The 26940-nt window shown below is 40.8% G+C and overlaps 1 protein-coding gene across 2 annotated transcripts in view; it reads right to left on the minus strand.

The window, feature by feature from the left end:
• The window catches only part of LOC135699980 (protein abrupt-like), a 34364-nt gene extending 7677 nt beyond the window's left edge, over positions 1-26687 (minus strand). Inside the window, exons 1-4 of one of the 2 annotated variants that reach the window (XM_065220320.1) lie at positions 26599-26687; positions 25886-26512; positions 15651-16535; positions 1387-2635 (exon numbers count right to left, since the gene is read on the minus strand). In XM_065220320.1, the coding sequence (XP_065076392.1) occupies positions 1773-2635; positions 15651-16535; positions 25886-26087 (1950 nt within the window). In that variant the 5' untranslated portion in view covers positions 26088-26512; positions 26599-26687 and the 3' untranslated portion in view covers positions 1387-1772. Of the gene's footprint in view, positions 1-1386; positions 2636-15650; positions 16536-25885; positions 26513-26598 lie in introns of those variants that run through there. The other variant, XM_065220321.1, reaches the window with a different exon arrangement.
• Positions 26688-26940: the final 253 nt, after the last annotated feature.

A 26940-nucleotide genomic window follows, 5' to 3' on the forward strand; every position in this document is an offset into this window, starting at 1 on the left:
TGTATTTTATTAGGACTGTTTCAATTTGAAACTAGAACAGAAACGTACCTCTCGCAATGCTGAGTTGCAGTTTCATTATTCGAGCACTATTTTGCACCAGATTTGCAACTGCTCGACTATTATGTTTTATTTCTGAGCGAGTTTGAAACACGAATGGAACTCTGTTTCAAATTTCTTTGGATGTGTTAAAGATGTTTCGAAGAGCTTCACAAACAAAAAACGGAGAACTTCATAGAGAACAGTACAGTTTATGGAACTTGATGATTACAAACATCTTTTAGAACTGTGCGTTGCGCTGATCGCGTTGCAGTTTTATTTTTGAAAGTTTCAAATTATAGAATTGACGAATAGTTTAAAACAATTTTGAAACTCAGCATTGCGAACGGCCTAAGGGCAACAATCAATACGAAACTAACGATTTTATATTGGCTCACTACTTGACTAGCCTATTGGTCCCAAGCAAATCGACTAACGTACCCCATTGTAGTTAAAATTCCAGTACTACACTATGTTTGTTTTGATTCGCTATGAAAGTTTGACATAAAATGAGGGGTTAGTGGATTTTCCTGTGTTTCGAGGGGTGCATAGATTAGCTTGGGACCTCGCTTGGGACCGAAGATAGTACCAGAGCTGAGCCAAAAAGTTGAGCTCATTTCTTCGGGACCTTCTGGTCTTAGAGTTACCTCTATGCTAAGGGTGTGTTAGGTATGTCCGTTATTCTTGACACATTGAATGTAAACGGTCAGTGTTTAAGGCCGTTTGTTTTCGGCTAACATTCATTATACATGAACATTTAGTGTTGATGATTAATAAACATTGCCAGCAGCTTGTGTCACTTTTTCTCGAGTGAGTGAACTCAAATCCATCGGTGCCGAGGGGGAAGACGGCTTTCATTTGAGTACCTCTTTTACACAGAGTTGCTCAGAGCTACTCTGGTTTGCTCTGGGATCTGATGTAATTTGTGACGAAAACAGAATTAGTAGGGCATATAGTTTTGGAATCTAACCATGCAAATGTCAGTTCGATAACGAAACGAAAACAATGAATGAAGAAAATAAATGGATGCAATATTTAAATATGGAAATGATCTCGTTTGACCAGTTCATTGAAATTTTGGCTATTTCCTTAAATCACTCTGATGATGGCTTTCTGCAGGACGCTTTTCTCTTTGCAATTGTAATGAAATTGACAAAGATCGGTGCACTCGTCCATTTGAAAAAAAAAAGGTCAGCACTTAGCCCGGTCCTTTCCAGAATGTTTTTCATTGTTTTGAGATGCACAAAACTAGACCAACAATTGAAATAGGCGGAACAACCAAAGTAAAACAATGACTTCAAACCCTGCTTCAGCTTTCACAACATGTACAGGCTCATGTATAGGCTCGCAATATCAGAGGAGCTTGTAATATCAATTTTAAGCATGATATTTTGTTACAATATGGAGTTCGACTATTTGCGAATGGATTATAAAAAAAAACATCGCAGTATGCGGGTTTTAGTTTTTCATGCCTCTCTTATTGAATGATCCAAGCTCCGAATTAAGTTCAATCATAAAACTATTGTAATTTCAATTCTAACGACCAAATTGTTGGCACTGGCTTCATATTTCACTGATATTGATCCGGAACATTTTCACTAATTGACAACGAGCAACAAACTTTAATAAAACCATGACATTCTTCAATTCAGAATCTCCTTTATTCACCTAAGCTTCAAATATCACGCTTTGCTTTTGAAAATCATATCTCTTGCACACACACAAACACGAACGCACTAGGAAAGTTGCTCAATCTTGAGCTGAAGATGCTGCGGATTCGCTTCGTCTGGAGCGTCCGTTGTGGCCGCCACCGCCTGGGGCGGTTGCATCGGTAAGTTGTCACCGTCATTGTCAACACCCGCTATGCTGTTTGTCGAGGCATCGACAGCTGTGGTTGCTGCAGACGGCAGCACCGCAGGCTGCAGTTGAATCAGTTTGATATCGGGGGCTTCCGGTTCCGGAAGGGCGGCTGTATTTTGGGGCGGTAGTTGAGGCGGCGGCGGCTGTTGATGAAGCAAGGGCGCTTGTGGAGGCATGTTCGGTGGTGGATTGGTGTAGTGGGTCGGGTAAGGATGGTGATGTGGAGGCATTTCGGGATAGGGAGGTTGCTGTGGAGGGTGGGGGTGGTGGTGATGATGATGCGATGGGTACTGATTGGGGTCGTGATTGGGCGGCGGTCCCATCATCACGTTCGGGTTGGGTTGATAGTGGGAGTTGTGAGGAAAGTCTGGGTAGGTGCCGTTGTTTAGCGCCGGAGGGATGTTGGAAAGGTGGTCCTGAGGGTGGTGGTGGTGATTTTGAGGAATCGGTTGAGGCGGACCGAGGTTTGGTGGAGGCGGAGGCGGAGGAGGTGGTTGCGGTTGGGATTGGTGTGAGAATTCATGTGGTCCTTTCATGTGAGGCGGGTGGTTGTGTACTCCGGTGGACGAGATCACCTGTCCGTGGTGGGTGATACAACGGGCACGGCACATCGAAACACGATAGGATTTGCACAACCAGTACGTCTTGAGACCTTGCTGGGTGGCCACCGTGTTGTTTCGATTAAAGATACAATTGTTATGCAGTAGCGAAGTTGACGAAAGCATCGTAATGCTCGAACCTGCGGAGAGATTAACTCATTAGCCGGCATTGTTCTGCCCTCGAAAAAAAAAACAACAACGAACAAATCCAAGCAGTGCAATGTTTTAGTGCATAAGCCAAGGCTAATTAGTGCATGGGGGAAAGTAAGAATCTACACTCAAAAACAAGCATAATTAATAGGGAAAACGATAATCATACAAAGTGAATTGATAATTTATGAACAAACATGCTACTGCCAACGAGTCCCACTTATCGCAGCAAGTGTCTAACTCATCATCACATTCCTGACCCATCCGTTGCCCGTCCAGAGGGAGAAAGCGCAGAAATGCCGATAAGTAGGTGATAAAGGATAAACCTTAAGACTTTCCGATAAACCTTCGAGCCGTTAGAGCGATAAGTCGAGCGCAGAATTTATTATACCGTCGCTATCTGCTATTGACTCGTTCGCAACTGTTCATCATTCCCTATCACATATACTCGGGCCGGTTGCGTTCATAAAATTTGTAAACAGTCAACAGCGTGAAGAAGCATTCGCTCGAAAGTAATTAAATTCGTTACTCTGATAATAACTTCTACATATTCGGTCTGTACAAAGTCACGGATTTGGCGTGTTTCCGGCTCAGTGTGCGATGATCATTTCACGAGAGCATGACTGAGATCATACTGGGTTTTATTTATCAGCCCCTAGCGCATAAAGGCCGCATGCCTTTCCCAGAGGTTACTTAATCATCGGGAATCCGCAAGCCGAAAAAGCGAAAAACGATCTTCGCCCAGAAAAGAGAACGATCATCTCCAAAAGCACACACACAGCTCGAAATGTCCTCATCGAAATGTGTACGTTCTGATAAGAATCCCACTCGGAAGCGAAGATGCTTCAATCTGCGTAGCGTTCTAAGTCGGTGGTGCTATCATCTGTCTTCCAAACATACACCGCCGCCGACGATAGTCCTCCGATCGAGAGCGAGTCGTATAACCGAAACAGGGTCACGCCATGTCATGATCTAGTTTTTTTCCTGCTTAGATACGGTTTCGGCTATTTAGGAATTTATTGAGTAATCCGAGCATGACGTGCTGTTCAATGCCGAATCGAAAATCAAGACACGGAGCTAGTTGCTCCGATCTCACATTATTCTCGGAAGACGCAATAGATAATCCGATGCCTGCCGGTTATTGACGTTCCAGAGTTCGAACAATCGATAAGCATTGATAAACAAGCAAATAGATCAACCGCTCGTCTCTCTCTCTGCTACGATCACTCCGACCGCGTGTAATCTGCTTATCTGAACTTTGTACAGACGTTCGCCTGCACCAAGGAGATCGTATGTTCGTCTTTCTAAACTAACCTATTAGCTCTAAACCTCATATACGTACACATATTATTGATAACAAACCGGTCGGAAGGAGGCTGTGCGCGCATCTTCTTCGATTCCCTAGTTTATTTTACCCTCCAATTTTACCCAGATAACGCGCTCCGTCTCTATTTGCTCTGCACCGTCCGCTGTGCCTGTGGTGATCCGATCTCTCTGTTTTGTTCTCGTGCTCCAATCCGGAGATGAATGCTTACAATCATGTATATGTAAGCAAGCAGAGCTGATCGTCTCGGTCTCCTTCGTCGTCGTCGTCGTCAACGACTATCGGCTATCGGTCTTCCAATCGGTGAGTGATCTGCCAATTGCGCCTCATCAGCTTCCTCTCCTATTCCTAAAGCCTTTATCCTTCTCTAATCTACGGCCACCGCTTGCGATCGAGACGATGTTTACACGCTGGTGGCGACTGTGCTGTAAACTTGCATCCTACAATTCGAAAAGATGTTATTCTTTCTAATTGTTATTTATATTGAGGCAGTTTTGCTTCAATATCATCACGATGATACAAGATGATGAGGAGAAGAGGAAAGGTCTCGCCAAAGGTCAGCCATAGAAACACAAGTATTAAGTATGTACGGCCGCTTGGCACTTAGTTTGTTTTGATTTCGGGGTCCGTTGCGCCTCTCCTCCATCGCAAACGAACAGCTTCCAGCTCAGACAAACAGACATTGCACTCGGATACTGTTCATCGAATAAGCAATTGACGGTAAATTTAAAGTTTGTTTAACCTTGGCGATTGACGTTTAAACACTGCTGAGCGTGCTATCCCAGAGATAAATGGTCCCTGTGTTATGTCCGTTTGTCTGTGGAGGGAACATGCTCTTGGCGAGCGTGCGATATTGACCAGTTTGTTGTCTTCGCGCGAATGATCGAAGAGAATCTTTCGTCTCTGAGTCTGGTCATATCAGAGGTATTATAGAGCAGAGCTTTTTCGGATGATTTACAGTCCTAATCAGCAGCTGCGTAGTTGGGTCGACACGTGGTTCAAGTTTTTATGGGATTTCTGTGAGAAAGGGAACACGCCAACAGCATTGCTGACTTTTTGAACGGATTGGACAGTCAGAAATATTAGGATACATCGACAGTGAGCATGCATAAAGTGGACCCTACACGACTGTTTGTATTGACAATAATCGTATTGTCAATATATTCTATATTGACGTCAATACATCGGTATTGACAATATTTTTGTATTCACATCATCAATATTATTGTCAATACTTGTAAGTATTGACAATATTTCTTACCGTGTGGGGTTTGCTTAAGGGCGTATACGCGATGATCGATTCTCTTAATCGATTTTCTCTTTGCTGTTGCTTTTGATAGCCAATATAACTTCGACAGTGAGCATGCATAAGGGCCTATACGCGATGATCGATTCTCTTCGTCGATGTTCTCTTTCGTTAATAACTCGCTAGATTTAACGTTTATCGGTGCGTTTGCTGTTGATTTTGATAGCCAATACAACCTGTGACTACTCTGCATTGAACAAATTCTAGAAAATTGTTTCGCTTAGCTGTAGCAATGCAAAGAGAAAATCGATGAAGAGAATCGATCATCGCGTATTCGCCCTTATGCATGCTCACTGTCGACTTGTTACAACTCAGCATTGAACAAATTCTAGAAAATTGTTTCGCTTAGCTGTAGCTATGCAAAGAGAAAATCGATCATGGCGTATTAGCCCTTATGCATGCTCACTGTCGAGGTTGTATTGGTTATCAAAAGCAACAGCAAACGCACCGAGAAAGTTAAATCTAGCGAGTTATTAACAAAAGAGAAAATCGATAAAGAGAATCGATCATCACGTATACGCCCTTATGCATGCTCACTGTCGATTTTTTGAAGATACAGCTCGGACTCGATTATCCGAAGTCATAATTTTATTTCTGTAGGAGTATTGAATTTGAGTAAGTGAGAACAAGAAGCCAGTGATGCATTAAGGCTCTCAAACAAATCTGAAGGCTGCTCAACTGGAGTTGCTCTTCTAGAAATAGAAAAAGCATTCGATAGTGTTTAGCATGAAGGTTTGATTGCCAAAATGAATTCCGCTCTGTATTATGGAATCAGTTCAAAATTATTTAACTGACAGAACTCTACAGGTAAATTATCAAAATTCTAAAGCTGAATAACTACCTGTTGGAGCAGGAGTTCGTCAGGGTAGCATTATTGGTCCTATATTGTATAAAATACTGAATTACCAGAGCAACAGAGGAACAATGCAAATAACCTTAGGGGCTGTTTATTAACTACGTAGATAGTTTTTTGAGATTCTTGAAAATTTTAAAATTTGTATGAGCCATGGATAATTGTCACCCCCCCCTAAACTGTCTACGTAGTTTATGAACAGCCCCTAGAGTAAAAAAACATTTTGAGCCAATTTGTGCTTGATGGAGATTAACAAAGTGTTCTAGAAAGGTAAGATGACGAAGGCATTCCGAGGTGACCGTACCATCCCATCCTGAGCTGTGAGGCACCATACCAGGTGATGCATTGCATAGTTGAAAATTTGATTTGAATTGAAGATTTTTAGAGCAAAACTTGATCAACCAGAAGCCTAGAAAACAAAGATCTCCAATCACCTGATGATCTATGAAATATTTTCGGAGCCATACTTTGCATCATGAAAGAATATCCGAGAGATCCCGAGTGATTTGAGATTTGGGCGTAATTGCTTTTGTACACAAACACGTCAATCGCCGATTTCTCGCGAATAAAAGCTCGATGTTGTAAACAAACTATACCAACTGACAGCGGAATCATGCCTCTACCTGTCAGTGTTATCAGTTTTCGGCAAGGGGTGAGACAGGTTTACTCTGAGTTGCTTTTTTGCAGCGAGTAACTCAATGTACCTCAATATTGTCTCTGCCTACTCCGTTTACTCTTTTTAAGCATACACACTTAGAAATACCTAATTTTACACGTGACGGAATCCATCTTTGACATAAAGGATGAGACGTAAACAAACATGTCATGTAAAATTAAGTGCTCCGAGACTGAAAAGTTCGTTACTCGACGAAAAGTACGTTTGATTGAGCTGAATTTCGCGTCTATTATAACTCAATTTCAACGTCAGTCTCAGAGCACCTAAATTTACATGAATTTTTCTAAGTGTGTAGGTATACTGCCGTTATACGCATAGCTGTCCCATGTTCTATGCAATCCTTATGCACCGTGGGCAGTATACGTCTCATATTAGACGTTAGTTTTGTTTGTAAATAAAGTAATCCCAAGTGTATCCTGAGCCTTTCGAATAACTTGAATTAAGGAAGAACCTGTGCCGGTGACTGCTTACTACTTTCAGCCCACACTTCCAACCAGCTTTAAGGGTTGTTCTTCCTCCTCAGCAACCAGTCCCAGTCGTAACTCCAAAAGGATCATCTCTGATTGAAAAAGCTCTCCAATATTCCTCTAAACATCTGGAATTCCACCTATAATGCAGCGATCCCATCATCTTCGATTTCTCCAGTCGTAACAGCAAGCCCATTGAAAAAGGCATCACCAGTCAATGTGGTAATAACTAACTCCGATCCTCTTTCGACTAACATTCCCGTTGGCACCATGGTAAACATTTAGTATTGAGCAATATTTCAGCCATGGCCCCTCCAACGGCACCCGCTGCCACAGTATCCGGAAAATATCTCCCCGGTGGGGCAACAACCGATTAACACCCGATTCCAGCTCCGAAGACAACGCTACAAACCATTACCCCGTGGAATGTTCAGCCAGAGCATCAGTGCAGCCGCTGCCACTGCCGAAGCCGAAGAGGAGGATGACTTTGAAGTAGCTGCTGTTTCCAATGAGTGCGATCCTCGTTTGAACTTCAAACCCATTAACGATCTACCGGACGAAACCGAAGTGAAAACCCGTCAGGAAGACGATGCACAGATTATCTTCGTCGACTATCTCTTTATATCCTGGAGACGGCCGCAGCAAAATCTCGGTGGTGTATAGCAAAAACGGAACCGTATCACGACCATCCGTATGACCCAGTAAAAGCACCAAAAGCGGGGTTGGATGTACCCCGTCAGCAAAACGGCACCGTGGTAATTCAGAGCTCGGTTCGCAGTTCCATCCAACGACAGTTCGTCAAGCAATGGGAAGGGATTGCTTCGACGAGTATCGATTTTGAGTATTTGGTCAGGCCGATCGGGGCTCGACCGTCGTAAGTGTAAGGTTGCAACAGGTTCCTTTCACGTTCACGGTTGGTAAGGGTCGAACGAAGGCTATTAAACTGAGATGATCTACGTGTCTCCGAGTTCCGCTTTTCTTGTTTTTTGTTTGACAGCAGCTTTCGGCTTCGCATGAAGGTGCACCTTCAAATGTTGCTGTGATGCGAAAAGTGAGAAAGCAAATGACATCGAGCTTGCTCACTGAGCAATGTGAGTTACTCGAGGTGCCTCAAAAGCAACTTTGAAATTTTTCATGATTGGAAGCTGTCTTGCCCCTTGGTTTTTGGCATACACGGTTAGAAAAAAGTACCCAAAATTAGGTTCTTTTCACTCATTTCGGCACTATAGTGCAGGAACCCAAAAGTAGGTAAAGCGGGTCAAAGTAATTTTCATTTACTTATGTGCAGTTCGTATGGAATTTTCCACTGGCTTTTTTACCAAAAGTAAGTTAGTTGTACCCAACAGTAGGTATATATGATTATACTCAACGTTGGGTTCCCACACTTTACTACCCCTGTTGGGTGGTTTTGCTCGTCCGTTTTTGACAACATTAGTAGGAGAAAAGGAGACAAACTAGTCAAAAGTAGGTAAAAGTGAACTGGCCGTTGGGTACTTTTTTCTTACCGTGTAGATTTCTCTGACGTTTGTGAAATTCACAAGTATTAGTGCAGTACTTTGGGTACATTATAAGTATTAGTGCAAGAAAACCACAGTTCTGCACTAATACTTCTGCAATTCATAAACGTCAGAGAAGTCTATTGAGCTTTCATTCGCGAGAAATCGGCGATTGACGTGTTTGTTTACAAATGCAATTACGCTCAAATCTCGAATCACTCCGGATCAGATGTGATTTGAATTGATGAACTGATGAACAGTGCAATCCAGTAAAGTTTGGCTTGTGTCGTTTGACCTGTAAACGGTCAAATTTGATCGTTTATACGTCAAACGACACAACCCAAACATCAAGTCGAATGTTCCCTACCAGAAACTCAGCCAGATCATATCAAGAAAACTGGCAACTTTGCCAGAATCCAAGCGACAGATACAACAGCGCTGCGCTTGAGTGAAGGTGGAAGCAACGTATAGAAAAATGTGCAAATACACAAACTTTTCTTCTGAGGATGTAATCTTTGCTATCAAATTCGTTTGATTTGTTGTCTTCGATTTAACGGATAATTTAAAAGTATCGTAGTTGGTAGTACCGCCACCTGTGGCGCGCATAGTCAATTCTCTTGCGTTTGACGTTTACACACGATGTTTTACAGTGAGAAATATTTAATGTGTTATGTCTGTTTGTCTGTGCTGAAGTATTGAGCTAATTTTCAGACTACTTTATGAAGATCTTAAAACACATGAAGGACTTTGGAATAATTTTTAAGCAGCCTTGTTTCATATGAGAAAAAATCTGAAATATTGTAAAAAAAAATCCTAACGTTCTCAAGTTGATCGCTTATCACTTGGTGTTATTTTAAATAATTACTGAGCAACCTGGAATCTTTGAGAATATCTTGGAGATTAGAAAGGGTCTAGTATAAGAGAGGAGCGGATTCAAAACAAACTGCCTTGGCAACCTATGCCTGGGTGGTTTCTAGCAACACTGCCAATGCAATCAAGATAGGCGCTGCTCGGTTGACTCTGGCTGTGACAGTTCGTTTGGCTCAAAACCAGGCAGTCCGCTCCTCTCTTATACTAGACCCTCTCTATTAGAGATGTGATTTTCATTGTTGGGCAGTTGAAGATCTTCCCATTGATACCTGATCAAGCTGTAGCCTAAAACGAATATATTGAGGATTTTCTATGATCTATGATCTCCTGGAGATCTTTTGAATCATTTATTTGCTATGTGATTTTAATTCTTGGCAGATGACGATCTTTAAAATGATACATGATCAAGCTGAAGTCTTGAATAAATACCCCGAGGAGATTTTGATGATCGCCCGGAGATCTTTGGATTAGTTTGAGGGAATAACTGGGAAATGTTATTTGAATTGTTGGGCAGTTGGAGAAGTTCAGTATGATACCTGATCAAGCTGAAGTCTAAAAAAATATCCTGAGAAGTTATTGGAGATCCATGATCAAGCTGGAGGTCTTTGAAATGCTTTCTGAAAAACCTGCTATTTGAGAGAATATGAACGTGAAGGTCTTTAAAATGAGACATGATCAAGTTGAAGTCTTGAACAAATATCCTGAGGAGTTTTTGGAGATTTAACATCACTTGGATGTGTTTGGAATAATTTCTTAGCAACCTGCTATTTGAGAAAATATCTAAGAGATGATTTTAATTGTGATTGTTTTGAATTGGTCGCGTCGCGTCGCGTGTCGCGTCTACTCTGGCCACGGCCTAAAAGTACTTTCTTTTAGCATACCATGTAGAAACATGAGCCTGAAATCTCGCACAACACGAGAAAAGGGCCTATCATTGTTGATCGTATCTCTTCATCGATTTTCTCTTTCGCGAATAACTCGACTGCAAATGAATTTCCCATTCAGTGTGTTAATTAAGGCGCAAGCTAACATCATCTTCTGTCGAACTCAAGCTGAACATTGCATTAGGTCCTAAGTAACATTGATCGATTCTTTTCGTCGACTTTCTCTTCCGTTAATAACTTGAGCACATAACCGTTACTTGTTGTTTTTGTAGTGTTAGATGCTAGATAAAAGCTTCTTTTATCGATTTGTGTGCTGAAAATACCTGGGAATGTCTTTGCATGGCCGTGGGCAGTGTTGGCTAAAATCAAGATCAGAAAATCAAAATCAGCAATCTTTCAAGATCAAGATCACCTAAAATCACAAGCTATCATCACCACGAAATCCAAACGTGATTTTCGACCAATATCAGCCGTTATTTTCGATTCTCAAAATCAACCAAGATCAATATCATCGGAAATCATAGGATTAGAAGATATGTGAAATTCTAGAGTTTGGGCAATTCCGAAATTTAAGTCAACATCCCGGATGAAATTAAAATGGTGGATTTCAACCCTAGATGGCTCCCGCAAATCCAAGATGACTAACCAAAATCCAATATGGCGGCCCCTGGACAGGGAATATGCATCTAAACTCATGCAATATGGGTATCTGCGGAATGGGCTCGATGAAAGGAAGTGGAAAATAGGCATCCGGCGCCATTTTGGAATCCAATATGGCGGACCAAAATCCAATATGGCGACCCTGGACAAGGAATATGCATCTAAACCCATGCAATATGGGTATCTGCGGAATGGGATCGATGAGGGGAAGTGCATCTAAACCTATGCAATATGGGTATCTGCGGAATGGGCTCGCTAAGTGGAGGTGGAAAATTGAGATCCACCGCCATTTTGGAATTCAAGATGGTGGACCAAAATCCAATATGGTGGCCCTGGACAGGGAATATGCATCTAAACCTATGAAATATGGGTATCTGCGGAATGGGATCGATGAGAGGAAGTGAAAAGTTGAGATCCGCCGCCATTTTGGAATTCAAAATAGTGGACTAAAATCCAATATGGCGGCCCCGGACTAGGAATATGCATCTAAACCCATGCAATATGGGTATCTGCGGGAGGGGCTCGATGAGGGAAAGTGGAAAATTGACATCCGTCACCATTTTGGAATTCAAGATGGTGGACCAAAATCCAATATGTTGGCACCGGACAAGAAATATGCATCTAAACCCATGCAATATGGGTATCTACGGAATAGACTAGATTAGAAACACTGGAATAAGAGACCATGCGGAGAAAAAAAACATGAATTTGGCAACAAGATAAACATCAAAGCAATCCTGACATCACTTGCATTTGTAACTGCTTGCGAGTGACTTCGCCAATGCACCGACAAGCGAGTTCATGAGTGATTGTTAAACGATTTTAATACTCCTCCCTAATTGAAGCAAACCATTTGTAAACATTGCAGATTGGAACTGCTTTTGACAGTTCGATTGGAATCATAACAGTGTCTCCGCTGGTCTCTTATTCTAGTGTTTCTAGGCTAGATGAGTGGAAGTGGAAAATTGAAATCCGCTGCCATTTTGGAAATCAAGAGCCCATTCTGCAGATACCCATATTACATGAGTTTAGATGTATATTCCATGTCCGGGACCGCCTATTGGAATTTGGTCCACCATCTTGAATTCCAAAATGGCGGCGGATGTCAATTTTCTACTTCCACTCATCGAGCCCATTTCGCAGATACCCATATTGCATGGGTTTAAATGCATATTCCTAGTCCGGGGGCCGCCATATTGAATATTGGTCCGCCATATTGGATTCCAAAATGGCGGTGGATGTCGGATTTTTACTTTGACTGTAATTCCAATCTATTGATTTTCCGTTTGGTTTTTGTGACCGCAAAATCAGCTAAGGTTACAATCAGCCTTGATTTTCTGCTGTGTGATTTTGCTACTCTCAAGATCAGCTAAGATAATATCAGCCTTGATTTTCTGCTGTGTGATTTTGCTGATCTCAAGATCAGCAGTGATTTTCGACCGTTCCTGATTTTGGATTTTCTTGATTTTTTCCATCACTGGCCGTGGGGATACAAAGAGAAAGTCGACGAAGATAATCTGTCAATGTTACTTAGGACCTAATGCAATGTTCAGCTTGAACAGTGCTGCGAGTTTAGCGAGAAATTCGTTTATGTTGCCGTGGTAAACCAAAGAGAAAGTCGATGAAGAGAATCGATCAACGAGGATAGGCCCTATTCAAATGTTACGCGAGAAATATGAATGCAGCCAAGTTATTAACAAAAGAGAGAGACGATGAAGAGAATCGATCAATGTAGATTGGTCTATTTGAAAAGTAATGCGAGATTTATGTTCACAACTTTTTTTTCCGTTCTCGACTTGAAAATGTAAACAAACAATCTCGAAAGTCATAACTGCAATGTTGCCAAACTCGTAGAATATTGAGACTGATACCTTGATTGCCACACTGCGACACGTTCGGCACAACCGAGGGCACAATGCTTGACACAGCTTTCGGCACAGATTGGGATGTGCAGAGTTGAACACCCCTTGGTGTTTTTATGTTTATAACGCATCAATATTTTATTTTAAAATTTGACTATTTTAATTGTTTCAAAAATTGCATCTTTCAGAAATCTCTAGAAGAATTTACAAAGGCACTTTGGTTAGAAATGCATGTAAATTAATAATCATTATCTTTTAACCAAATCAATTCGAAGATTGGCCATAAATCAGCTTCGTTTACTATCCCGGATGGATCGCAGTAAGCCGCGCTTGAAATTTGAGGGGCTTATTTTTGCTGCGTGTTTTTCTTCCGCGGTTTTGGAATTGAGTTTTAAGTGTTCATGAAATTGTGCTATAGTTGGATTGAATCACTTTCGGTGTGTAGTTCTATCGAGAGTCTCGTCACCGTGGGTGAGTTTGAACCCGATCCGGTTGCTGATAATGTGTCCGTCGCGAGTTTTTGGTTGGTGATTCGGTGGCCGACGTTGCCGTAAACCAGCTAGTTTTCCGCTTGCAAAAGTGCTCGGCTGCTGGTCTCTCGCCGGTTTTCGGAGATTGCGAGTAATCTGAAGGATGCCTCGCTGGATCCTGACAAATGGTAAGTTACAAGTTCGGCTTTCGCTCCGCGTTTGTTTTTTCGCCGATAGAATAAAGTGCTGGTGTTTCCGTTAGTTATAGTTAAATTCTGGAAAAAAATCCGTTAGTTATAGTTAAATTCTGGAAAAGTCCTTGTTACTTTTCAAGTCTAGGTAATAGTGACAAGACTCGGGTAGTGACCTCCCTCATTATGAATTTTTATATTGTACTAGCTGAGTGTGCCCGGCCTTGCTCGGGATTCAATATTAGCTTGAGTTTATGCGCTAATTAAAAAAAAAAAGCATGCTAAATTGTACGTAGCCCCCTTCTTATCTATGACAAATTTGCTTCCATTTGCTTGATTAGTTCTCGAGTTATGCAGAAATTTCTGTTTCATTTGTATGGGAGTCCACCCTTAAAGAGGGATCCTAAGTGTCCCTAATTTGGGCCCATACATAAATTCAGCAATCGACTAAATTTTCAATAGCAACCAAAAATATCCATTACTAACGTCCCAATAACGCGTACATCTAGATAAAATTGATAAATAGCAGATTTTTAGCGATGGGCCTAATCTTAGATCCATAGGCCAACATTAGAGACATTTCAAATCAAAAATATTGTTCAAAGAGAATATATAAACCTTTACTTTCGTCTTTCTCCTTTCCCTCATCTCTTTTCAGAAAGCGAGTAATGACGTAATAGCATAAGGCATAAAAGGCTAGGACAAGAGTTAGTGCTCATGTCCCAACCGTCAGCGGAAAAGGGAGCATCACTTAACCTTGCTAAGATGCTTCCAACCAACCAACCATTACCAAAAACGCAAAGTATGGTACGAGATGTCCACGGTTCATCTATTTATTGGATTCTGATGCAACGTATTTAAATCTTCGATTTAAACCAGTCCGATGTTTTCTTAATCATATTGCCCCTTAAATGCTGCACAGTAGGCCTGACCGTTTTGGTATGTATGACGCATCTTCGATGTGAAACATATATCAAATAGACAAGACAAGTGATGGGGGTCAATCATTTTCCGGGATGCTTTCAAGAACTGGCTGGGTTGGTGTTAGATTAGATTAGATTAGGTTTCCCGGGCATCATGCACTTTGAAAGTTCATAATTCATGAACCAACCTTCATAGAAAGGATAAGGAAATTATCTCAGCAATTCATAAAATATATAGGTAATCTGAAAAATGTTTTCCACGAAAATTTTCACGGTGGAGAAACATGGCAAGGAAATCAGGGAAAACCATTGTCAGGGTAAAGACAACTTTTCTAATGAATCTACATCACCCCGAACTTATCGTTAAGCATTTTTTCAAGGGACGCCTTTAAGGACACGATTAAATGAATTGATTTGCTTTGCCACTTCGCTTTTCCTCTGATATATAGTAACTGTGCAGACGTAAGTTCCACTATTTGAGATGTAGTTTCCAAAATATTCATTTGATGAAAGGATCAGTGAACCGAATATTGCATCGATTAGTAGTGATGCGTACTTGAATTTCACAAGGAAAATTCATAGGTGAGCTTAATTTTTTGAAACTTTCGTAACACTGCTTTTTTTAATTAGACAAGATGACTTGTCTAAAGCTATCAAATATTATTTACATTTTCTGTGTACAAAGCTTCTCAATGATTTTTTTTTGTCATGCTTGAAAACTTCTTATCTCTAACTGGTGAAAATTTCAGAGTGGTGTCTCTTGCCGTTTTTGAGATATGACCAAAAACTAACGACCAATTCCGGAAGACAATCAATCATCATCAGGCAAGCCTAATCAAAAATACATTCGAGGATAATAAACCGATTGGAACTATTGAATAATACTGTTGAGTGCGCAAAAACATGAATTCATCGAAACGAAAATCGGATTATTCACAGCAAGCAGTGCATAGGAAACATTCCATAAAATGAAGCATCTAATCGAACAGTAAATACAACGCTAGCACATCAATCAACACTTACCCGCCGGTATATCCATGTGTATGGGTAGTATTCCGCCCTTGCCGTAATCCGAACCGTAATCACTGGGATAATCCATCGACCCCATCTTCATGCCACTTGTGCTATTACCAGCCTCACCTGATGCTGCTCCCGGCCCTACGCCACTGGCACCGTTTCCACTCATCGAAGCCAAACTGGTTGAAAGCCCGCTGAAGCTGGTGCTATTGTGATCGAATCCGCCGAACATCGGATGCAGTGCCGCTGCCGTTGCCGACGGATGCGTAGGCGTACTGGAGAAGCCCAGCTTCATGCCGGCGGCCGCAGCTGCTGCCGCCGCACCCATTGCCGCCGCCGAGGTGGCTAAATTTGTGGGACTTTGCTGGGGCGACGTTAGAGAATCGTTGGTCGCCTCCCGTTTGACGTTCGACAGGTCAAACTGACGGGCAGTTGAAAACGACTGTTCGACCATCGAAACCTGAGGTGACGCCGGGATGTACGCTTCATCCGAGCTGAGATTGTCCATACATTCCGAGTTGCTATCCTGCTCCATGCTGTCGGTCGAGCGTTTGATGGCTTTCTTGGGGTAGTGGATCGGATATTGATCGGAGGTGCCATCGGCAACCCGTTTCAGACTATCCTTGGCGGCCGCGGCCAGGTAGGAATTCAGCTTCGACGGGTCCAGCTGACTAGTGGATGCCCGATTACTGTTGAGGTGGGCGGGGGCTGGCTGGGCCGATGGCGTAGGGCTACGATCGTTCTTATGCGAAGCCGTCAGACCTTTGATTTGCAACGTTTCGGCAATCTTCATGAAGCTCTGCAGCTCGGAATGTTTGACGTTGACCTCGCCTTGGTACATAAACTGCAGCAGTTCTTGCATCACGTTGACCGAAACATCTTTGAGAACAACTGCAAAGGAAGGGAAGAAAAGATAGCATAAGACTAAGGTGGAACACGTGGCCTCATTGTCGTCGACGATAACCAACACGTCTGTAATAACAATATGCGACTCGATAAGTCGATAATATTATCGTGGCTAGGGTATCGAAGGCGTTTTATCGGTACATCATCGTAAATCCAAGAAGAAGGAAAATACGCCTCGAAGACAGAGAGACGGTTCGAATCGTTCACGATATCGACGCGAACAGCGCAATTCAAGTATCGAGGGAACGATAAGCACGATTAGATAAACGCATATAGCTATACTCGATGGAATCCAAATTTAGGCTATTTACAGATATAGTTGTTGAGTGAAGCTCCTTGAGAGGCCGGATAGGATTAGCTTTCCTCATTTGAACAAACAAGGGTTTTAAGGTTGCGGATTTATTCACATGACTCGACACAGGAAGCAAATCTCCTTATGGTCATCAGTAACTACCCTGACTGGTATCAATACAATTTATCGGCGCTTTCTGTAACCGATGCGAAGCGATGGACAGTAATGGTAGGCATACATTTGATAAAGACTCTTCTTACTCATCTTCCCGACCCTCGTCGCCTTCGGTTGTTAACCAGCAGCACCGCATATATAGGTAGGCACCTACAGGAACATCGTGTTCGACAAGACGATTCACAAACAGCTTATATTAGTTATCTTCTGTTTTCGCCTATCGGGCCACTTGAAGTTATTATGTGAGTTATTATTGGGTTTTATCTACCACAGCGTCGCAGGTAGGTGGTAGATACAGCGAGAACGATACGTGACGACGATGGTGAGACGATATCGAACCCGACTTAAGCCCTCTTGTGTGACACTTGTGCCTTTTTCGTCACTCCAAAATGAGGCTGCCGATGTTTACAGCCAATCGATTGTGTTCGGTTCGGTGTTGAAGTTGATGAATCATTTGTGATAAAATTTTTGGACGGAGCTACCTGCGAATACAAATAAATTTGGTTGTGCTTTTTGGCAGGCTGTCACTCGAATGTGGTTCGGGAAGAATTATTCTGCATTATGATTTATGCATTCCTTGGGCGATGAAAGTTTATTAAACGTTAGCGACATTCTGCAATCTTAGTTGACTATGGGCTATACATTAATTATGCCACGGTAAATTGAACAAAAATTAACCTCCAAAAGGATTAGTGATGATTTTTTTAAGGTAGACAAACTGCCCCAGTTTCCCCTACACAGCAGGTTTTTTAATTAAAAAATGTTAAAAATTAATAAACCGTGGACTTCCGCTGATATGAGCGACACTTCATGCATATTAGGTTTTGCACCGTCGGGGTTAACCTCAATCTGATGACAGTTTAGTGGTACTGTTTACGTGGACTTAGCCGATTTTTTCTTGGGTGGATTTTCTCGATAATTTTTCAGACTGCAGTGAGATGTAAACCACATTTCTGCAATGTTCACGAGCAACATCCTTGCAATGCACTGTTCCTCGAAAATTTTCAAGTTAAAATACGGAAATTTTAAAATATATATTTTTCGAAAAAACAACTAAGTGCTTGTAAACAGTACCACTGAACTGTCAAAAAGGTTCAGCCGATTAACACTGAGTTCATTCGTGACGTCACGCTGCAGAACCTAATTAACGGGGTTCATTTTTAATTTGCACTTCTAGTAACCCTATCAGCATCAGAAATGCATGTTTCTGGTAGCCTTATTTGCTGTTTTGAATTGATTCCGCGTTCCATTTCGCTTTCCTCCATTCCACATGCTGAATGATGTTTGAGCAATTTTTAGTTGCAGATTAGCGGGGTTCAAATTAAAAAGTCTTCGGTACCTATTTCAAACAATTAGGGGAAATGGATGTAATGTCGACCTAAATGCCTCTAATTTGTGCCCGTACATAAATTCAGCAATCGATTAAATTTTCAATAGCGACCAAAAATATCCATGACGCATTCAACTAGATAAAATTGATAAATATCAGATTTTTAGCGATGGGCCCAATCTTAGATCCATAGGCCAACATTAGAGCCATTTCCCCTATATCACAGACAAACAGACATAACACATTGAATATGTCTCACTGAAAAACATCGTCGCTAAAACATTACCGCCATCTGTTGAGTACACTGTGGTGGGTAGTACGCTGAACAGATGGCGGTAGTGCGTAAACGTCAAATCCAAGGGAAATGACTATGCGCGCCACAGGTGGCGGTACTACCAACTACTATACTTTTAAATTGACCGTTAAATGCTTGTTCGATGAACAATTTGCGAGTGTTATGTCTGTTTGTCTGTGCCTATATCTTCATTATTTATAACTTTTTGTTTAAAGAAAAGCACATGAAAAATGTAAACTTTTGGAATATATAAACTATGGAAACTTTAAAACTGACAAAAATCGTAGAACATCAACTTTTGGTCATATTACCTATAACCACAAAATGTCCAAAGCACAAATATTAGCTCCCACAAAGAGCAGCTCTAAGTCAAATAACGAATCGATCTGACGCGACCTTCATCGATTTGCATAAAACTATGAATAGTTATGTTCAATAATTTTCATTTGCGCTGTTTTGAATCTCGCAAAAAAAATCCAATGGCAATATATTTTAACAAATCATAACTCAAAACCGTCACTTCCATTCGAAATGACGTCTGAGACAAAGCTAAAAAGTAGACATTGCATGAAAAAACGTTTTTACAAAAAAATTAAAAATTTGACCTAAATCTCTTGTTGTATGATTTTTTAATTTTTAAGTGTCCACACACTTAGATTTTTTGCCGAGATGGACACCACCGAGCATCTCGGCATTTTATTTTACTGGATCTTAGTGAAAAACTTGCCGAGATTCAGCAAAATGTTTGTTTGTTAGCTGAATATCGGCAAGTTTTTTTTTCTGAGATCCTGCAAAATAAAATGCCGACCTGCTCGGTGGTGGCCATCTGGGCAAAAAAATTTAAGTGTGTGGACACTTAAAAATTAAAAAAAAAAATCATACAACAAGAGCTTTGAGTCAAATTTTTTAAACTTTTTGTTAAAACGTTCTTTCATGCAATGTCTACTCAGAAAACAAGATTTACTTACTTTGCTTCAGTACGGTTAGTTGGGGAATCTGATGAAACTGTCACGTTTTGAAACTGATCCCTTTCGTATTTCTTTCATTCTCTTTTCGCACACGGAGCGCTCGGTGGACCAGCGACTTAGGACGTGAGTCTCGTCCCAGATCACCATGCCAGTAAGGTGATCCAAGAGACGTTTCTCAGTGGAACTGACAGTTCTCTGGTGTTAATGGTGCTGAATTTAAGCATAAACAAAGCAGAAATTCATATGAGAATAAACTGCCAGTAACTGTTCTACTGTGATCTATCAAAAGTTCTTGGTAAACTCGTGGACAGCCTTATGCAGTGACAGATGGTGGACATGAAACCGACCACGCCATCCAGCGAGGAAGGAGTCAACATCGAATCAGAAACGGAAATTAGTGCAGATTTATCTCCCTCGGAAAACAAGAAAAAACCCGGAAAAGGCGGAATCATGTTAGAACCAACCAAGGGCGATCTACGGAAGGAAATTGCCGGTGAAGCACGGAATAAAATACGAAGTGTTAGAGAAAAAGTCCAAGAGATTCCAAAGGAAGCAATTAACGGCGGCGGAAGAGCAGGTGAGAGCTGTCCAAATTATTGTTTACAAATTAAATATCAAAATTAAACTAACTAGGGGAAATGTCTCTAATGTTGGCCTATGGATCTGCTATTTATCAATTTTATCTAGATGAACGCGTTATTGGGACGTTACTAATGGATATTTATGGTTGCTATTGAAAATTTAGTCGATTGCTGAATTTATGTATGGGCCTAAATTAGGGACACTTAGGCCGACATTACCTGCATTTCCCTACATGCCAGGATTGAAAAGAATATTTTCGAACCTGGAAGCGTGTATGTAATACCAATAGACGAGTGCACGGATGGATTTAAGTTCACTCACTCGACAAAAAGTTACACAACAGCGGGGCCCTGTTTACTAAAAATGAACACATGAATAATGCTCGCGTGACATTTGGAAATAGCCTATCAACTTTTGTAAATAATTTGCTAGGTCCTTTTCACGAGAACCGAAGTACGCCTACGAAAACCCAGAGCACTGTCACAGTGGTCCAGATCTGTAAAAACCCGGTCAAAAGTGATTATCTCACGAACGATGCATTTTAGACATGTTGTGTCTTCAGGAAAGTTTCTGGATATGAAAAGCCCCTTCTTATGACATTGACAGATCAATGATTAATCCCCCTAGAAGTGAGAACGAAAATTTATTTTTGTCAAAGTTTCATATTTTGGATCGGTGTCTTCGGCAAAGTTTTAGAAAATATCATAACAAGAAACTTTGCTGAAGACACTAGGTGTCCATTTCTTTACCCCATTGAAATATGGAACGTTTTTTATAGAAACCCCCTTAATTTAAGTTTTTGCTCTATAACAATTTTCATTTAACTGCTACTGGTTTGAAATGTTCTACAACATTTTTCAAAACATCAAAACACACAAAATTTCTGAACATTATAGGATACTAAATTGCATAATAGGTCAGTTATTATTGATTTTTCCGAAAAAATAATAATTTTTGGCCACCTAATTATGATTTACTACCATTCTCCACGAAATCCCACGATGAAATCAATTGCAAAATAATCGTTTAGGTGTGTTTTTATCAAAACATTCGACATTTCATGCAGAAACATGAGTTAGAGGTAACATAATGCGTAATATGCGATGTTTTCTATGGAAAACACCTTAATATTGAGTTTTTCGTACATATAATATTCTTTGAACCTCTACTGCTTCAAAGTAGGACCACATATTTTCAAAATATTCCACCGTACTGTATTCTCAAATAGAAGTAATTCTTTATTTTTATTGAAAAATATATGTTTTTGCAGTTTGATGGCGATTTGCTTCCGCAAAACAAAATTAAGCTTTCTTTATTTTTTCAAAGCCTAACTTCTTTTTCAGTATTGCTAATACTTTATTGTTAGCTTGGCACAATCATGGTTTGGTAAACGTACATATTAAGTAACAGATATTAATATTATATAAAAACTTGGCTAATTTCAAACAGTCTTCATTCATGCATTATAATTTCAACAAATTTTGCACAGCATCAGGTAATGTTTGGGATAACTTGGATTTCATTGGTCTGGTCATTGACAAAAGTATATCGCCTGTAATAAACCAAGAGATATGTTATTTCTTATTTTTCCTGTTTTTAAAAGAATTTTCTTACCCGTTAAAATTAATCTTTGCAACAGATCCGTCATTGTGGCTTGGCGAGAGGTCTTTCGCGTCCGATGCTCTCGAAATGACCTTACATTTTTATTCCGAGCTTCTAACGCTTCTTCCGAGTAAAGACCCATCGGAAGCTCCATCGACTCCATTACATCAGCACCATGAATTAGTATAAAGTGAACTGATGATGGCATGTAGGACCAAGGATACTTTTTCTCAAATAAACGGGCTGTCTCCAGTGCGAATATTCTGAACTTCTCGGTATCAATTTCGCGACCACAGGCTAGAGTAGTTAAAATCACCGAGAATCGCTCCATAATTTCTCTGTCGAACCCAGTGATATCTGCCACAATGGAAATATTATCAAAAAATTTGCGAGCCGTATTGCCATCATTGGTAGTTCCGCTTCCTGGCTTGACAACATCGACGAGCAATCCCAGTTCTTCCTTTAATCGTTTCTGGATCATCTCTTTCCTTTCTTTATACAATTGCTGGTTTACGCTCCATTTTTTAAGCTCCATTTTGTAGGAAACATGCAACTCTAGCTCCAGAAAGCGAATCCGTGCATGAAGAACTGCAATTCCGTATTTAAATGTTGAAGCGTTTACTGGTCGCAATAACACTTGATCCACAGCCATTGCGGATGGAGTTGCTCCACAGGCATAGCAGGTAGCCATCGATGACGTATCCGTCAGGATGGTTCGAGCTTTTCCGTCAATCATGGTCATACTGAGACGATGATATATTTTCAACTCATTTCCATTTTTCAGTTGTACCATGGATGGCTGCAGTGACGCAATTTGGTCAGATACATACTGTTCTTCACGCTTCAAGGTTATTTTATTTTCTTTTATGAATTGTATGCGGATAGGCTTGCAAAACCTTGTTGACGAGGGCACAGGATTTGTCCAAATGGTGATTGGAGGACCGGATTCATTGATAGTTCTCAACTGTAGTGGCACTATAGCTGTCAACAGTACAGAGCTATCATCTGAAGACTCGGAGGAAATCGACTGTTTATACAGTGAGTGCCCACTACTGCCATCACAGCCCCACTTATGCAGCAACTCCAATCTAATCTCAATTGAATTTTCCAACAATCCTTCACTTTCCAAGTGTTCCGCGATCCTTTTAGCGTCCAAGTCTACCAAATCCTGGAGCTTAACTTCTGCATTTGTTTCAGATACTGTGATAGCTTCTGCTGGGGGGTACGCTTTTTTCTTGGCCTCTAGTACCACATTATATGCAGGGAAAATGTCAGCAGGTGCGCTTTTCCAACAGACCTAAGTAAATTATATTGATTTTTACTTAGATCAGCTTCAATGATCAATGAAACACCTTCCTCAGGAGTCAGTTTGACAGGCAATGAATGCATCTCTGTATTCTTGTACGCATCAAGAAAATCACTGGCTTTTTGAGGATTTTCAGCAACAAATTGAAGCAGCTTTGCTGCAGACTCATTCCCAACGGTTCTGAACTGCATGGCAGCTGCATGCAGCAACTCTGCACCACTATGCTGCTCTCTGAGTGTCTCTGTTTTCCGCCACTTACTGCGAGCTGACGAATTCTCGAAAGCCACAGATGGCCGACCTTTATTCGCCTCCTTTTCCTTCATTTCCACAGAAGTATCCTCGATATAAAACAAAACATCCTCATCAAGCCACTTACTATACTTAGCTTCAAAAGTAGAAAATTTTCTGTGACATTTGTCCCATCGCTCATAAAGCTTGTCTATTTCAGATATATTGAATGGGTCTTAAGCTATTGGTAGTTAGTATTAATAATCAAAACATACCACAAAATGATGAAATTATGCTTCGAACATGTTGAATGATGAGATCCGTTGGATTTGTTGCATTCAATGAACAAACGCAATTCAACACATAAGAAGTGACGTGGTTTTTCTGCTCACCTCTACTAAAAGCTGATTTCTCACGGATAATTTCTAGCAGCTTCCGTCGCGTTGAAGAAAATGGCTTCATTCTATGAAAAACGTAATTAATTCACTATTCAAATGATAAGAAGGGATAAACAAACCTGCTCAATTTCGGCTTCAAGTACACGATTTGGATACTGGAATTTTAATCTCTCGAAAAACACGTGCGGACTCACAACCATGTGATTTTGAAAGACCGAAGGGTACACAAAAAAGCAACGCATGCTATGTACGTTGCACCAAAAACGTTATGCAGATTTCGTGGAGAATGGTAGTAAATCATAATTAAGTGGCCAAAAATTATTATTTTTTCGGAAAAATCAATAATAACTGACCTATTATGCAATTTAGTATCCTATAATGTTCAGAAATTTTGTGTGTTTTGATGTTTTGAAAATTTTTGTAGAACGTTTTAAGCCTGTAGCAGTTGAATGAACATTGTTATTGTGCAAAAACTTAAATTAAGGGGGTTTCTATAAAAAACGTTCCATATTTCAATAGGGTAAAGAAATCGACACCTAGTGCCTTCAGCAAAGTTTCTTGTTATGATATTTTCTAAAACTTTGCCGAAGACACCGATCCAAAATATGAAACTTTGACAAAAATAAATTTTCGATCTCACTTCTAGAGGGATTAATCATTGATCTGTCAATGTCATAAGAAGGGGCTTTTCATATCCAGAGACTTTCCTGAAGACACCACATGTCTAAAATGCATCGTTCGTGAGATAATCACTTTTGACCGGGTTTTTACAGATCTGGACCACTGTGCGACGACGCTGTTGTTTGTTTAATGAAAAAGCACAACCGACGGAAGGATTATTTGGGGCTAATACGACAGCAGCTCGGAGAACCGGCTTTCAGATTGAGACATGAAAAGGATCGCCAGCTATACAACTGACTTGCTGCGTCAACAGTAGTAGTAGATGGTAATAGCGTAGTAGAGTTTCATTACCGTCTGGCAACTGTAGTGATCGAACATTTGTTAACGTGCGTTTAGAGTAACTTGTCCGAAGATTAGTCCTTGACACAGGCATTGGCGCTCTCGCTGCAGGACAAGACAGGAGAAATTGTAGCACCCGGGAAGAAGGACCAATGGGTTGCAATTAATTGGTAAGGCTGCAGGAGCAACATAGTTCTGTTTGAAGCAGTAGATAAAATAGAGTTTAAGCTTGTTATAGATATGTAAAACAAGTAGATTTCAATAAACTGTATTTGTTTTTGCGTTGTAAAAATGAAGTGAGAAATGCTCGCTGCACATCTCGGATTTTAAGTGTAAAAATTCATTGGTATTGATTTAAACGTTAAGATTTGGCTACTCTTTGCATATCTATAGTAAACTATGATCCTAATCTATCGATTACTTTTAAAAATGTCAACAACTGAGTGAAAAGTTATTAACAAATGAGCAGTTGGTGTCATGTGTAGAACTGTGCATGCCAAGCATGTTCATGGATGGTTTTATATTGTCGGTCAACTTTTCGTGGAATATATCGCGAATTGGTAATCATGAATTTACAGTCAACCTTTTGGCGATACATTCAATCTAGCTCTTGAATCTTATCCCGGTTGGACGTTGGGACGAGGAAGGCACGTGTCATTGATGGATGGATTAATCTGAATTCTTTTTAACAATTCTATCATATAATTTATGCAAATATTAAATTAAATCATGCTGAAAATTTATTCAGAGGAAACATCTAAGTACCCATTGGCTTTTACGCCCTAACTGGAATGTTATTTTATGCTCTTTGAGCACTATTTGGACCGACTAGACAAATCACTGATCACGCTGAGATTGCTTCACAAACTGGTTTATTACAAATGATTACCTACTTCTGATGATTTATTCTTTTCATTTATGGATTTCCGAGTGGAAGGAATCCCTCCAAATAATTCCATCACCTCTCCGCCAACGAACATTCCATTTAAATTAGTCATAAAAAATGTTAAACTAACCAAGTAATACGAGACGAAGGTCGCCTATCGCAATCAATAATCCATAGAGCATAATTAGATTTAGCAACTGAACTATGAGCTGAAAAATAATGCTGACAATGTGCTTTTCACACGATACCCGACCACACTTTGTAAAAAAAAATAAAACAAACATTGATAATTTGTAAACGCTGGTAATACTCACTGATCGGGTGCTTGCACGGGTTGCTCGTGAACATCTCCTGGAAGTACGGGCTGCAGATGGCCAGTACAATTTTATGCGCCTTCAGCAGCTTGCCATCGCAAGCAATTGTCACGTCGACCAGGTCGCCCCGGTCGTACAGGTTCTGGAACCCACTGGCTATGTTATCCGCAAAGTTATTCCAACACAATGCAAATTCATCCATTTCTTCTCGAAATAATGGCACTAGACGAATCGGACTGATAATCCTTCCTTCCTTCCTTCCTTCCTTCCCAACTGGGCACTCGTAAACTGTACACTCTTTTCGCTAACAGAACACACACGTCCACTACCGGCTGGAAACGACTTAAGACTGGCTGGATTGGTCCGTTTACGCGCAGGAGCACGCTACTAAACTGAACTCCTTGGCGAAGTAGTCGTCGTTGTCTTCGATCTTCGGCTCCGGTGTGGTGAATGACGAATCCTTATCAGCAGTTATCATCGTGTGCTGCTGTTTCGGCTCGGACTCGTCGTCGTCGTCGCAATGTTTTGATGGCTCTTATTACCACGGCTTTTCCATCATCAGTCATCAGTTCCAATCAGTTACCGATGCCGGGAGGAGTAGGCAACCTGTTCCGACGATCCTGCCACCTGGATGGGGGATAATATGCATGGGAACTTTTGGTAGATAACAAATTCGTGGTAGATTGGGTATTTGTTGGAAATTTGATACCTACTCGGTCGGTGCTGATATGGAAGGATGATAAACACCGCTTTAGGTACGATAAAACAGGCAGCCAAATACGAAGGAAAAACTGATAAGACGGAGGAAAATCAAAACATAAATAATGCGACGACCGCTGACGTTTTTCTTGCTCTCTCTCTCTCTTTCTCTCTCGCTCTTTTTTGTTTTGTTCATCAAACGGGGTGCGTTTAGCGGCGTAGAATGATTTGCGGCTCGGATGAATCTCTGGATGAACTTTCAGGCCGTGGAACAAATTCAAGCAGATTGAGATAGTTAGGGGAAAGTAGAGCAGTTTGACCAACCGGTGGAAACTAACGATTTTAAATTGACTCAC

The sequence above is a fragment of the Ochlerotatus camptorhynchus genome, unplaced genomic scaffold (genome assembly GCF_037179485.1).
Source record: "Ochlerotatus camptorhynchus isolate MF236.1 unplaced genomic scaffold, CSIRO-AGI_Acam_v1.1 ptg000124l, whole genome shotgun sequence".
Lineage (NCBI taxonomy): Eukaryota > Metazoa > Arthropoda > Insecta > Diptera > Culicidae > Ochlerotatus > Ochlerotatus camptorhynchus.